At 43.3% G+C, this 14,236-nt stretch overlaps 1 protein-coding gene across 4 annotated transcripts in view; it reads left to right on the forward strand.

Moving 5' to 3' along the window:
• The window catches only part of ptch1 (patched 1), a 55,604-nt gene that overhangs the window by 27,607 nt on the left and 13,761 nt on the right, over positions 1-14,236 (forward strand). For all 4 annotated transcript variants that reach the window (XM_032515051.1, XM_032515053.1, XM_032515050.1 and 1 more), the window contains 9 exons: positions 70-201; positions 682-837; positions 933-1,031; positions 1,934-2,059; positions 5,253-5,371; positions 5,959-6,640; positions 7,328-7,637; positions 8,977-9,119; positions 13,376-13,559. In XM_032515051.1, the coding sequence (XP_032370942.1) occupies positions 70-201; positions 682-837; positions 933-1,031; positions 1,934-2,059; positions 5,253-5,371; positions 5,959-6,640; positions 7,328-7,637; positions 8,977-9,119; positions 13,376-13,559 (1,951 nt within the window). The remainder of the gene's footprint in view (positions 1-69; positions 202-681; positions 838-932; positions 1,032-1,933; positions 2,060-5,252; positions 5,372-5,958; positions 6,641-7,327; positions 7,638-8,976; positions 9,120-13,375; positions 13,560-14,236) is intronic.

Below are 14,236 nucleotides of genomic sequence, written 5' to 3' on the forward strand. Positions count from 1 at the left end.
TGTTGCCTCTTTCTCTCTCTCTCTCTCTCCTCTCTCTCTCTCTCTCTCTCTCTCTCTCTCTCTCTGTAGGCGGTGCTGCAGAGTGTGGCAGCAAATTCCTCTCAGAAGGTCTTGTCTTTTACCACCACCACTCTAGAAGATATTCTCAAGTCTTTCTCGGACATCAGCGTCATCCGTGTGGCCAGTGGATACCTGCTGATGGTGAGAAATTAATTTTCCGCAACCAAAGTCTAGGATTGGATTGAAGAGATGTAAGTAGATAGATAGATAGATAGATAGATAGGTAGATTCCAACAAAATGGGAAATTAGTGTTACTGCAGCAAAATATCAGTCACACAGCACAGAATATAAATATAAATGAAATACTAGGATACAATATACATACAATTATACATAAACTTTACATGAAATAATAATAGGATAAAATACAATAACAAATATTTGAATTTATACAAGATGAGAATACAAAATGTTTAACTGCTTAATTAGTAATGATAAATATGTAGATAAACCTATTGTGCAAAGTGCACTTAGTGCAGTATTGTGATAACTCAGAGTCTTATCTAGCACCCAAGTGTTAAAAGGTTTTTATTATAAATAGAGCGAGGAAGATATTTCATGTTTGACTCACACCCGCAACAGGTTAATTGATGAATGGGTTGTTTGCTGTTTGTGCCCAGCTGGCCTATGCGTGTCTGACAATGCTGCGGTGGGACTGTGCCAAGTCTCAGGGGGCTGTGGGGCTGGCGGGTGTCCTCCTGGTGACACTGTCTGTGGCAGCTGGCCTGGGCCTCTGCTCTCTCCTGGGCATCTCCTTCAATGCTGCCACCACACAGGTAACGCACACACCTGCCACATATTGAAATGATTAAAACAATAAGGAAACATGTCTGTCATCGTCACCCTTTGACTATTCGACTGCTCCGCACAGGTGCTACCCTTCTTAGCTCTGGGTGTTGGAGTGGATGACGTCTTCCTCCTTGCTCATGCCTTCAGTGAGACCGGACAGAATAAGAGGATCCCATTCGAGGTGAGGCAAACATCCACATTGTTCCTTACTCCTCTGTTGACTTATCTTATCCATAGAGGAATGTGTGAAAGCCTGTCTGTGCCTGTGATGTAGCATCAACAACTATGTGCCACACACTCAACTCGCTCATCTAATCTATGCTCCATATTAAATCTGTTCCTTTTTAAAAACACAACGGCGACCATTGCGGTCTATGTTAGATCATGGCCCAAAATATTCATTATAAGCAGAAGAAGGCACGTACTGAATTAAAAAAACAAGTTTACAAACGTGTAAATAAAGTATTTCTGCAACCTGTGTGTATGTGTGTGTGTGTTTTGTGGAGCGGGTTAACTTTTCATCTCGGGGGGGGGGGTTTCGACGACACAGGCATGTATTTGCTTGTTTTTTGTTTCCCCCTCCTCCCCTCCCCTTCTAGCCCTTGTCGCAATGCCTCCCTCATCCTCCCAACTTCCTTTTGTGGCTGAGTTGAAAAATAAACAGAGCTGAACCTGATCTCTCCTGTCTGAAAAACACACACACCGATACACACAAAGATGCACACACCTGCAAACACTCCATGTGTGGTCCTGCACGTCCTCAAATCTTCAAACACAATTGCCGCCAAACCTTCCGAGGGTCTGGCATGCTTATCAATAAATGGTTAAAAAAAAAAAAAAATCAGCAATCATGATTACAATAAGAATGTATTTGTTTAGAGAGACAGCATGTCAATATGTTCTGTGTTTTTTTTCTTTTTTTCCTTCAGGGCTGAAACGTTGCAATCACTGTCAGTCATATCAGTATCACGATAATTGTACATAATCTCAAGTACTATACATTTGCCTTTGGCTACATTCTGATCAAAAGAGTTGAGTTGCATTGCTTTCTCTTTCATCTCCCTCTTTCTGTGTCTCTGTCAGGACCGTACGGGGGAGTGTCTGAAGAGGACAGGGGCCAGCGTGGCTCTCACCTCCATCAGTAACGTCACAGCATTCTTCATGGCAGCCCTCATCCCCATCCCAGCACTCAGAGCCTTTTCACTACAGGTATGCCCGGTTGTGTGTGTGTGTCGGTGTGTGTGTGTGTGTGAGAGAAAGTTTAGCCGTGTGGGGCCCCTCTCTTTCTAATGGTCCTGTTCCAGTCCTCATCTCTCCAGACAGTTGTTTTATGATTCTTTCATCAAACTGAGAGTGTTGTGTGTGTGTGTGTGTGTGTGTGTGTGTGTGTGTTTGTGTGTGTGTGTGTGTGTGTGTGTGTGTGTGGTGTGGGTGTGTGTGGTGTGTGTGTGTGTGTGTGTGTGTGGTGTGTGTGTGGTGGAGGAGGAAGAGAATGTGTGTTGTTAAATCCATCCAACCCTCTCCCTTCATCTTTGAGACTGTTTAGTGGTGGGCCCGGTGTCTGTCCAGATTGTGGCGGAGGTCCATGTAACTGAATCCCTGTGTGTGTGTGTGTGTGTGTGTGTGTGTGTGTGTGTGTGTGTGTGTGTGTGTGTGTGTGTGTGTGTGTGTGTGTACGTCCATATCCTCATGCTCATGCGTGAGTGTAGTAGTTGTAGTATCTGTGTGGGAGGTTTCAAAAGCAATAGTCTAGCTGTGTGTGTGTGCATAAGTGTGTGTGCGTGCGTGTGTTTGTGTGTGTTAAAAGGTGGGGGGGGATCCAGAGGGGACCTGACTTCTCTAACATCTGTCAGTAATTATAGACATCACCAGAACAGTAAAAACTGGGACAAAAAGAGAGGTCTGTTAGTCTGACAAAATCCTCTAATAATCACTAAAATTGTTATTAATAATTATTAATTGTATTAATTGTTAATTCATTAAAACGCTCACTCAATCACAGCGACACACACTGTAAGGAGAAGACAATATCAGATGTAACTTTTGATGGCGCCTGTATGAAGAGTCTTCACAGCAGTTTATGAAATAGAAGGATAGAGCAAGAAGAAAACTTACATAAACTATAAAATATAAAAACATAAGGGTTGCACAAAAGAGATCTGACATACATATTAGCTTGGTGATTGGGTCAGTGTTGGACTTATAGTATTGGGCCATCACCAACAGGGGTTTTCACTTAAATCGTCAAAGCTTTTGTGAAATGCTAAAGACTTTTCTTAAACCGTGGGATGCCTTTTTTTCACATTAGATTGGTTTCTGCCTTTTAGGCCTATGCACAGCATGTGGTGTAACCCTGTGCATAATCATTTGTTATGTTTGTTAAGTAGGTGTGAAGTAGGTACACTTTTTTTGGGGGCAGCTGTAGCCTTATGAAAAAGAATCGGCGCCAGTGTGACCGGCCCGATATATTACACTGGGGAAAGTTAAATTTGGGGGATTTGTCCCTTCCTAATTACCAGACTGCAGAGAAGTACGAAGCAAAACCTAAACATATCATCACCTTCTGGGGGAAACATTAAAAGCCTGCAAAGTTTAGCAGATTCCAGCAAATGCAAAAGCATATACTGTAAGTACTGTATACACTACCCCCTGTTCTTCTTACTCTCACGCATACACACACACACACACACACACACACACAGAGGGCTGCAAGATGTCACCACAGTGAGTACAATATTAACATGTGTGGATAGATGGCTTTAGTACAGCGAGTCTGTCAAACATGATCCATTTACCCCATGGGTCTAATCCATGCAGCCTCGTCTTATGCACACAAATAAGCACACTTGGAGACAGGCACACACACACACACACACATGCATAACACACACACATAGCATGCATACTTTACATTTGGTTTTGGTGTTTTTGTGACTGGGTGGAGGGCAGACTTGCAGCGAGGCAGACAGTCATACTGATACCCATCTTTATTACGGAACACACACACACACACACACACACAAATCACAACCGCAATCAGTAGTACTCATCTCTCAGCCTCGTAAAGCTGTGTGTTAGGATGTGCATCTCTTTATCAGCATTAAGCTCCTTTTGTGGTCAACACTTCCATTTATCACTTTCTCTTTCTTCCTCCTTTATCCTTTGTCTCTCATTTGCTTCCATTCATCAATATGAACAAAAACAGGAATTTTGTCCAGATAACACAAAAACACACATAGGAACACACACAAGCATGCGCCGATGACAGATAATTAATCTCCTCACTTTGGGTTAAGCTAGCAGTATTGTGTGTGTGTGTGTCTGTGTGTGTAATTGTGTGTGGAGTCACACTCTATCTGTCTGGATGTTGGTGGACCACCTGAGTACTGAGTCATTGTTCTACTCTACTTACAGATGCTTCGTCTCTCTTGTTCTCTTACATTATTTCTCTCTCTTGTTGACTGAGTTGTGAGCTGAGGAATGAGGGAGTGTGTGTGTCTGTGTGTGTGTGTGTGTGTGTTTGTGTGTGCGTGTGTCTGTGGTGTTAAGGTGTGGTTTAAGTAGGAGGCTGTGCTGTTTTTTAAGCAGGCAGTAGATGGTGTGTGTGTGTGTGCAAATTTTTTGTGTGAGTGTGTAAGGGGTGTGTGTTGTCTGTACAGCCACAGCGCCTGCTCATCACCTCAGGCCCCGCGGGCCTCTGGCTCCTTGGGTGGTCTGGCACACACACAGGATTGTGTGTGTGTGTGTGTGTGTGTGTGTGTGTGTGTGTGTGGTGTGTGTGTGTGTGTGTGTGTGTGTGTGTGTGTGTGGGTGTGTGTGTGTGTGGTGTTCTGGCAACTACGCAAGATCCAGAATGTACTCTGGGCAGGGCCCCAACCTAACCCCAACCCCCACCCTCTGCTCCAGTGCACCACCTTCAAATACTTAACCACAACACTGCACTGGCTTCTATTACACATGCACACACACATACACACGAGCCTAGCTTTTTCTCCGCACACTCAGTGTTTTTTGTCTTGAAAGGAACTGAAAATGTGTTGAAAGACAATTTTTTTTCCTTGACGGCAGCTTATTTCAAGGTATATTTAAAGCTTCCCAGTGTTTGCGTTAAGTGACAATCCTTCTTTGAGGCCGGAGACGTCTTCACAGTCATTTTGCAATTTGGAACTTGTGCGTGAATGGAGATGCAGGAATATTTAATAGGAAATACGTTTTTTTACACTCAATTACATTTTTACCTTAGGGCTTTGTCTGGAAAAAAATACTCTTTTTCTTTTACATTTGTGAAGCCCCAGTGGTTTAAAACTTTTTGTCGACTACTCCATCACTTCTCAACTCAAAATAAATAGATAAAATCAACTTTTTCCATAAAATGACGTAATGTTTTCTCTGTTTCTTGCAGGCTGCGGTGGTGGTGGTGTTTAACTTTGCCATGGTGTTGCTTATCTTCCCCGCCATCCTCAGCATGGACCTCTACCGACGAGAAGACAGACGTTTTGACATTTTCTGCTGCTTCTACAGGTGTGTGCGCACGCACACATACACACATACAGCTTATTTCATTTCTGATGAAGGCTATTGCTCACCTTTTCATTAATTCTTCCTTTTATGTTTTCCTCTGATCTGACGATGAATAACTTTAACACCCTGTTATCTCTGAGATATCTTCACCTTAATCCCCCTTAGTCACAACCTAATTACTGCTTAAGTTGTCTGTTTCTGTCTGGGTGCTGATTGACTGTCTGTTTATCTCTCACAGTCTTTATTAAACTTAGCCAGTCTGCTTGCCAGTCTGGACATGCTTGTTCGCCGAGCTATCACACAGATGTGCACACACACTATTAAATTCCCTCATTGCTCTATATTTCATGCTGTTAGCAAAGAGAAAGATAAGATTCATAACATGGGCTGATACAAGATTTTTAACATACTTAATGCAGTTTATCTCATAAAATGAATGCATTTTTCTGCACTTGTTTAGAATACCGTAACCTTAGTTTTAAAATCTGATCTGTCCATAAAATATGATTCCAGAATCTCCCGTTTAGTTCCTCCATCTATTTTCTTTCCCAGCAGCCCGTAGTCTGACACTGTCTTTATCTCTTCAGCCCGTGTGCCAATCGTGTGATCCAGATTGAGCCTCATGCATACCTGGATGGGGCGGACGGAAGTCGCTACAGCCCTCCACCTTCCTATCGTACCCCTCCACCTTCTTATCAGACGCCTCCCCCGAGCTACAGCAGCCCCCCTCCTTCCTACAGCAGCCATGGCTTTGCCCAACAGACCCAAATCACCATGCAGTCCACGGTGCAGCTCAGGACAGAGTATGACCCCCGGACTCAGGCCTTCTACACCACGGCCGAGCCCAGATCTCAGATCTCTGTGCAGCCCATGAACCCAGCTCCAACTAGGAGCAATCCTAACAACGACTATTACAGCAGCAACACAAGCGGTAGCAGGAGCAGCAGCAGCAATCATGGCAATCTCAACAACAACAACAGCGGGAGCCGAAGCAATGGGGGATCTCGAGGTTCTGCCACCTTCTCCCATCACCATCCTGCACCTCCTCCTGCTGCCCCGACTTCCAGTGCTGGCTCGGTTCCTCAGTGTGATGCGGTCTCATCGACTGGCCAGGGCCAGGAGAACAACAGCTCCACACGGGACCTGTTGTCCCAGTACGGAGAAGGCTCGCTGGGCCTGCGCTGCCTCGAGCCTCCCTGCTCCCGCTGGACCTTGTCCTCTTTTGCTGAGAGACACTATGCTCCATTCCTTCTGCAACCCACCACCAAGGTGAGTTTCTGTTAAAAAGAGATGTAGAGAAAGGGTGTTAAAAGCTCATAGTGGTGATAATTTGAAAAGAGAGGGTTAGTCACTAGAGCAAATAGCTGGAGGAAATCTGGGGTGGAGGTTGTGGTCGTGTCCTATCTGAGTCACATACTTAACACACACACACTGTCTGACCTCAGTCCAGTGGGTGGCCACTCGTCTAAAAGCCTTCCGGAACTGAAATCCTCCAGTACCCTGTACTTGACATTATAAAAAAAAATCTTGGTCTTTTCATCACACAGATGTCAGATTCCATATTGCCAAATTGCACTTCTGATGCCTTAATCCAAAAGTCTCCTTATTGCTGAAAGACCTGAAGAAAAAACTGGTTGATCACCACCTGTGTCTTATCTTTTCTTCAAAATAAGCATGGCTAACCTTTAACTTTATATCTGAGCTTTTTTTTTTTTTTTTAGCAATGTTACAGTTGTGGTTCATGTAAAGTAAGTGCCTTGCTTCGTGCTATTTTAAATGTAGACTTTCTTTGTCCTGGCGAGTTTTGCGAGCAATTCCTACTGTGAACTTTTGGAATATGTCGCTAACATACACATTAGATTGTGTACTGAATCCACATTCAGAATGGCAACATTGCTTAGGCAGCAATTAAGCGGATTGATCGCTAGAGCTCCATCTTTGTCCTTCTGTTTCCAGGTGGTTGTGATTGTGCTGTTCCTCTGCCTGCTGGGGGTCAGTCTATACGGGACCACCCAGGTGAGGGATGGCCTGGAGCTGACAGACATCGTGCCCAGAGACACCAGCGAGTATGACTTCATCGGTGCCCAGTTCAAGTTCTTCTCCTTCTACAACATGTACGTGGTGACGCAGCGGGCTGATTACGCCCAGAAACAGCTTCTGCTGCACCAGCTCCACCAGAGGTTCAACACTGTTCGCTACGTGCTGAAGGAGGACAACGGACAGCTGCCCCGCATGTGGCTTAACTACTTCCGGGACTGGCTGCAAGGTAAATTTAAGCTTGATATACATAGTAATTACCATCCCCACCAGACCAAAAGTGGATTGGGTCACACCAAGAAAAACACTTTCCTTAGATCTGATGTAGCATTATGATTCATACTCTGTGTTAGATCACTTACATTTTACCCTAATACTGATGTTCCAGATGATTTTGTTATTAATGTGTCATTTAACATCACTGTTCAAGATTCCCCAGGCATGGGAATAATTTACTTTCTCATGAAATCCTTTTTGAGATCGTAATTTTCTTCTGTGTTTTGACATGAATCTGCAAGAAACAAGATGTTGGGCAGGAGTTCAGATGTAGGTGGGATTGCAAAATGGACACTGACAGTAGCCTGATTAAAATCCCTTGTGTCATCCATAAGTGGGTTTGATGGAGGAGGACAAAGTGGTTGGCCATATTTTTATACTCGGCCTCAAACAACTTATACAATGTTAGAACCAACTCATAGTAGTGCTGCTCCTGCTAGTTTTGTATTTATTCGTTAAAATCTATTTCTCAAATATCTGAAATATTTGGCATACATAATAAGCACCTAAAACCACACATTTGGTTTAATGGGGCCTTGAATTAATTTTGTATGATGGCAGGATTCACTTTTGGATGGGTTGCTGGTTGTATACTCAGCACTGATAGCTCCCAAGAATTGCAACTGAACCAGAATATTATCTTTCACATATCAACCCAAATCTGGAAATGGGTCATTTTCAGTGAGGAAACACATTCACTGACTTGCCCGGAGCGATAAAACACATTGTATGAGACTGTGTGTGTGTGAGCCGGCTAGAAACCACACAGAGAGTGTGTGGGTGAGAGCGAGAGAGAGAACTGTGTCTGATATTGCGCTCTGCAATGGTGGGACAAATTGGAGCCAGACAGGCCAAGGAACGAGACCCAAAACAACATGTCCCACAGACGGACCACAGCATGGGCCTTGGGGTGGGGGGAGCCGGGAGGAGGGGAGTGATACACATATGGATTTAAAAGAGTAATACAGAAAAGGAGACATATGTTACTGATATATTCCCTAATGATGGCTTTGAAGCAAAAGCAGCAGATTGTAGGCTTTTGAAGTCTTCTTTGGTGGTTGAGAATGGAACCGAGTTATCATATTAAATCAATCAAGCTTATTAAATAGTTACGTTGCAGTTAGGTTGCAGTGTTGTGTTATATTATCTTGTACCGTGCTGAGTTATGTGTTGGGTTTTCTTTTGAACTCCGCTTTGTGAGTGTGTCGCAGAGGAGGAATGAAGATAACAGGGCATGTAACCTTTTCAAACATCCGCATCTAACCAATGGGTCTTGTTGTGGTTGCCTGCAGGTCTCCAGCAGGCTTTTGACAAGGATTGGGAGGCCGGCCGCATCACCCTCAACAGCTACAAGAATGGCTCTGATGATGGCGTCCTGGCATACAAGCTTTTGGTGCAGACGGGACGCAGGGACAAGGCCATCAATTTTAACCTGGTATGTTCAGGATTTAAGAACATTTTAGTTATTGCCCACATTTAAAAGTGACTCAAAGTTAAGACATGAGGAAGTGTACACACACGACTGTATTACATGTATACATCTGAGGACAGACTTGAGAGAGATACTGACACCAGTGTAAAAGCTGTTTTGTCATTTTGTATGTACAGTACATACATCTACGTATATATGTACTGTACATACAAATCATGGACTGTACATACAAATCATATCTACGTAGTACGTATATCTGTTCACTGTGTTGTGTCATGTGTGATTAGGGTTGGAAGAGCCACACCGGGCTTAAAAAACGGTGTCTCTCAATCTGTATTTACCTCTTTTTCCCTGTGTCTGTGTCCATTTTCTCTCTGCGATGACTTAGTAGGGCCTTGACAGTGAAATGTCTTCCCTTTTAAGCGTGACACTTTGTTAGTGATTCCACAGTAAATAGCATGAAAAGTTGGAAGGCTGAAAGAAATCGATGCACAACTGAGAAACTCATGCACCAATGGGTCTATAATAATATGTTTGGATTGTGCAGTGTTTTCAGTGCAGCACATGACTTTTTGGGGTAAAAAAATCCCCCAGATTTCATCACACCTGTACACAATGCTGTATACAACAGAGGTATAATCTTAATCTTCTGACAAGCTCCAGTTGTTGTCCAGCTGTTGAAGTGTTTGACATCCAACAGTGACACAAGTCAAGCTAATGAGCAGCAGGTCTCAGATGGATGTCCAGAGGAAAGTTCCTCATCTTCCACTAGAGATGGCACGCTGTTTTTGAGTTTAGTGCCACCTTCAAAAAAACAAAACATACATGGATACATGGCGGCATTCTTTGGCGCAAAACAGAAGACAAGGCACTGGCGGTACATAAAATAAAAAATCTTGGCCAGGATTTCTTAAAACTCCAAACAAGCCAGGTCCTTTTCACCATTGAGATAATAATACACATAGCTATGCTGTGTCTTGTGTTTATTTATATTTGCGTGTGAGTCTGTGTTTAAGCCGTGCATGTCCACAAAAAGCATCCCCCCCCTCCTCAACTTTTAGCTGTTTCTTTTTGTCTTTTTATCTTACCCATCGAGCTTCATTGCAACAGCGCACTGCTCTTCCCATCCCTTTGACTAGCCTGCAGGAAGCAGAGGCAGGCCTGGTGTGCGGCCCTGTGACATTACTTCCTGTGCCTGTGAGGGAAGTGTATTTGCCTGGGCTTCCCGTGACAGCTTAAAGACATACAGTTGTTGTGTATCCCGCTGTTAAATTCAATCCAGATCCTCTGGAATCCGACTCTCTTTCTTGCCCCCTCTTTCTCTCTCTCTCTCTCTCTCTCTCTCTCTCTCTCTCTGCAACTCTCCTTCACCAAATCATGCTCACACTACCACTCTTGCTCTTTCTCTCTCTCTGTCCCTCCCTCCCTCCCTTTCCCTCTCTCAGCGCTCCGCTGCTGTGTCTTCTTTCAATGAGGGGAGCCGAAACACGTGGTTTCTTTGAGGCCGCTCTGTGTGTGCGCGTTTGTATATTTTGAGTGTGTGTTCTGCTTTTGTCTGGTACGGCAGTAGCTGTTTTTGTGTCTCAAAATGAGGACCAGATCTTTTTCGACCCTGGCAAATTGCAAAGCTAGATGTTTTATTTTGATACGCCACTCCACGGATCTGTGCAGAGGTGTTCTGGCTTTGATCTGCTGCAGCAAACATGTCCCTCTACGCTGGGCAACCGTTAATTCCTCATGGCATTGTATGTGTGTGTGTGTGTGTGTGTGTGTGGTTTGAAAATAAGGCAATAGAAAGATACTGCTTTGAACAGTGATACAGAAGGAGGTGGGTATGAAGAGTAGGAGGAGGTGGAAAGTTTAAAAGTTTTCAGGGAGACCGTGCTAATGTTATCAAGAGTTCTTTTCTTCTCAGGGCTTGGTCGGTCTGTGGCGCCGGGCATTCTGGGTACCCGTAGGGGTCAGAAGAAGCAAGTGTGAGCAACATTTGTACAGATGTTGTGTTATTTTTATAGCTCTACTCCATTTGCTAGGTGGCATTTCCTTTAGTGTTAACAACCAGGTTAACTGCACACAGACGCGCTCAGGGACTCAAGCCAATTTTTTTATTGTTACGCTAACTCAAGCAATTTTTCTCTCCTCACCCCCCATCACAAAAAAAAAAAAACTACTCCTTTCCTCATCCACCTAACCCCATGAGTCCAGCTTCACCCCCAAAACTCTCCCAGCCTCAGAAGCAGAAATTTATAGTTCCTCGAAGAGAGAGCAGAGTGCAGTAATGGTTTAACCTCTCAGGAGGAGGTAGCAATGCTAGGCTACACTCCTCTGGTTCCACATGGGAGGGCGAAAGTAATGGCTCTGAGTAAACCAGCCATTCTTGTCTTCCTACTGACCACAGCCGCCACAGCAAATGACACCAACTGAAACAGCCTGGGAACTGTCTGCAACCAGACAGACACACTGTGTGGGTTTGGTCTTCATTACACCCCCAACCGGCCCCGTCAGACACCGCCTACCAAGAGCCTGGGTCTGTCCCAGGTTTCTTCCTAAAAGGAGTTTTTCCTCGCCACTGTCGCAATAAATGCTTTCTCTTGGGGGAACTACTAGAACTGTTGGGTCCTTGTGAATTAGACCTACTCTATCGGTAAAGTGTCTTGAGATAACTCTTGTTATGAATTGATACTATGAATAAAATTGAATTGAGTTGGTCTGATTCTGGATGTCAGAAGAGTAGCTACAGGCTAATAGAGAATTTGCTTATCTTTTACCATCTAGCTCTGGTTTCTAAGACTGAAAGCAACTACAATGTAAAGGAACCTGAGCTAAGCAATGTTGCTGGAGTTAATATAGTTTTGACAAAGTAGCTTGGTATTAATGTTATGATATGTTGGGCATGATCGCATGCCCAACATAAATAATCAAAATCTATAGCCATGTTAGTAGTTCTGTGAGGATGTACTTAAGCACAGCAGGGCTTTAAGCTAAAGCTAACATCAACATGCTAACATTGTAAGCAGCAATTATGCATATCATGTTTATTATTTTATATGTTGCTGATTAGCAATAACATATAACATATTTTGACCTGTTTGTGTGTGTGTGTGTGTGTGTGTGTGTGTGTCGGTCTATGTGTGTGTGTTTGTGTGTGTGTGTGTGTGTGTGTGTGTGCGTATGTGTGTGTGTGTACATACATAAATCATACACATGCACATACACACACACACAGAAGGAAACTCGAAGGATCACTAAGATTATTACAATTAATTATTAGGGGGACGTGAATGTCTGTACCAACGTCATGTCATTCACTCAAAACTAAAAAAGTCAACCTCATCTTGGCACTAGAGGAAAAGTCAGGTGATCACCAAAGTCATTAGGATTTTTCCTTCTGACCACAATTAATGTTTGAACCAATTCCGGGGCTGTCCATCCAATAGCTGTTGTATAATATTCAATCTGGACCACAATGGTGGACCAACCCACTGACAAACCATTTCCCTCAGCTGTTCAAGAATCAAAATTACAATACCATAACAATGCAAAATTAGAGCTTGTTTCATACAACAAATATCAACATACTGGTACATTTCTCACTATTAGAATTAAGATTTGGTTAGTACACCAATATTCGACAGCTGCTTCTTGACAGAAAAGCGTAAAGGCTTCCTTCATAAATCTATTCAGAGTGGTCAGGACATTGGGCTTGAGGTTGGCCAGCCAATATCTACTGCATGTAAAGGGAGAAGCTGATTCAACATTTTCCATGTTTTAATGTGGCATCATAATTCTGGGAAGCTGTGATGAGAAGTACGGGAATTTTCAGAAAGACGACCAGTGTTTGACTTGTTGATTTTTCTTTGGTTGGAAAGAGAGAGGGATTTTGAGTCTTATTTTGAAAGCTGCTCCATTCTCTTGCACTCATGCATGTGTATAAGTAAGCATTTCTGTGGTCAGTTCACCTGTAGAATGTTGTGGTTAAACATGTCCTATTTCCACAATAACAGTTTTGTGTCCAATGTATACTTAATAGGATTTTCCTATGCAAGCACCTAATTTTTTAAAACCTTATTTGCATATTATTAATTGTCTAATTATTACATTTTTGGCTTAGCCCAATGTAAATGGGAAGGACCTAATTTAATTTAGATGCATGTATGTGTCTGAATGTTTTTAGAGAATACGATCAAACACAATTAATTAATCATATGATAATGATAATATTCAATATCACTAATTCATCTCCTTTGTGGATTTTGTAGCTGACTCGTCAGAGGCTTGTGGATGCAGATGGGATCATCAACCCTGGGGCTTTCTACATCTATCTTACCGCCTGGGTCAGCAATGATCCCGTGGCGTACGCCGCCTCGCAGGCCAACATTCGCCCCCACCCCCCTGAGTGGCTCCATGACCGTACTGACTCCATGCCTGAGACACGCCTCAGCAGTAAGTCGGCATGCCCAAAAAATATGCTAAAAGTAAAAGCAGGAAGTCTTATAGTGTAATGTAATGAAGCTTTGCTACAACACAAGGAAGGAAATGTCAATAATTACATTTGCTCCAACAAATGAAGCTAATTTAAAATAAGTCCATACCTTCTACACGATACATATGAACAAATTGCATTTACTTAAAATTTAAGCCATTTTTGGGGGGGGCTCATTGGCTTGGCTGCATGTGATCAGTGTTTACCTCTTGTGGTTTGAGTTATTGCTCCTTGTCTGCCTGTTAGCATTAAGTGAGGTTATAGACTTTACTGTAGCAATGCGGTGTGTGTGTGTGTTTGTGTATGTTCCAGCTCAGGTTGCAAGGCTCAGGACCAAGACGCAGCTAACTGTGGTTCTTCTAATGGTGCCTGTGGTGAATGCTATAATCCTGGCTACCATGGGGCCTGAGCATTATACACACACACACACACACACACACACACACCACACACACACACACACACACACACACACTATTATTAAAACTCAGTGAACCCAAACACTACACACACACTGTTCTCATTTCCCTGCCACACACACAGACTGTAACTCACATAAAAAGGTATCGTCATGAGAGACTTGAGGAGAGGAAAAGGAGAGGTTTGAGTAGGATGCACAATTGGATAACAAGCAGGA

Source organism: Etheostoma spectabile, chromosome 5 (assembly GCF_008692095.1).
Source record: "Etheostoma spectabile isolate EspeVRDwgs_2016 chromosome 5, UIUC_Espe_1.0, whole genome shotgun sequence".
Lineage (NCBI taxonomy): Eukaryota > Metazoa > Chordata > Actinopteri > Perciformes > Percidae > Etheostoma > Etheostoma spectabile.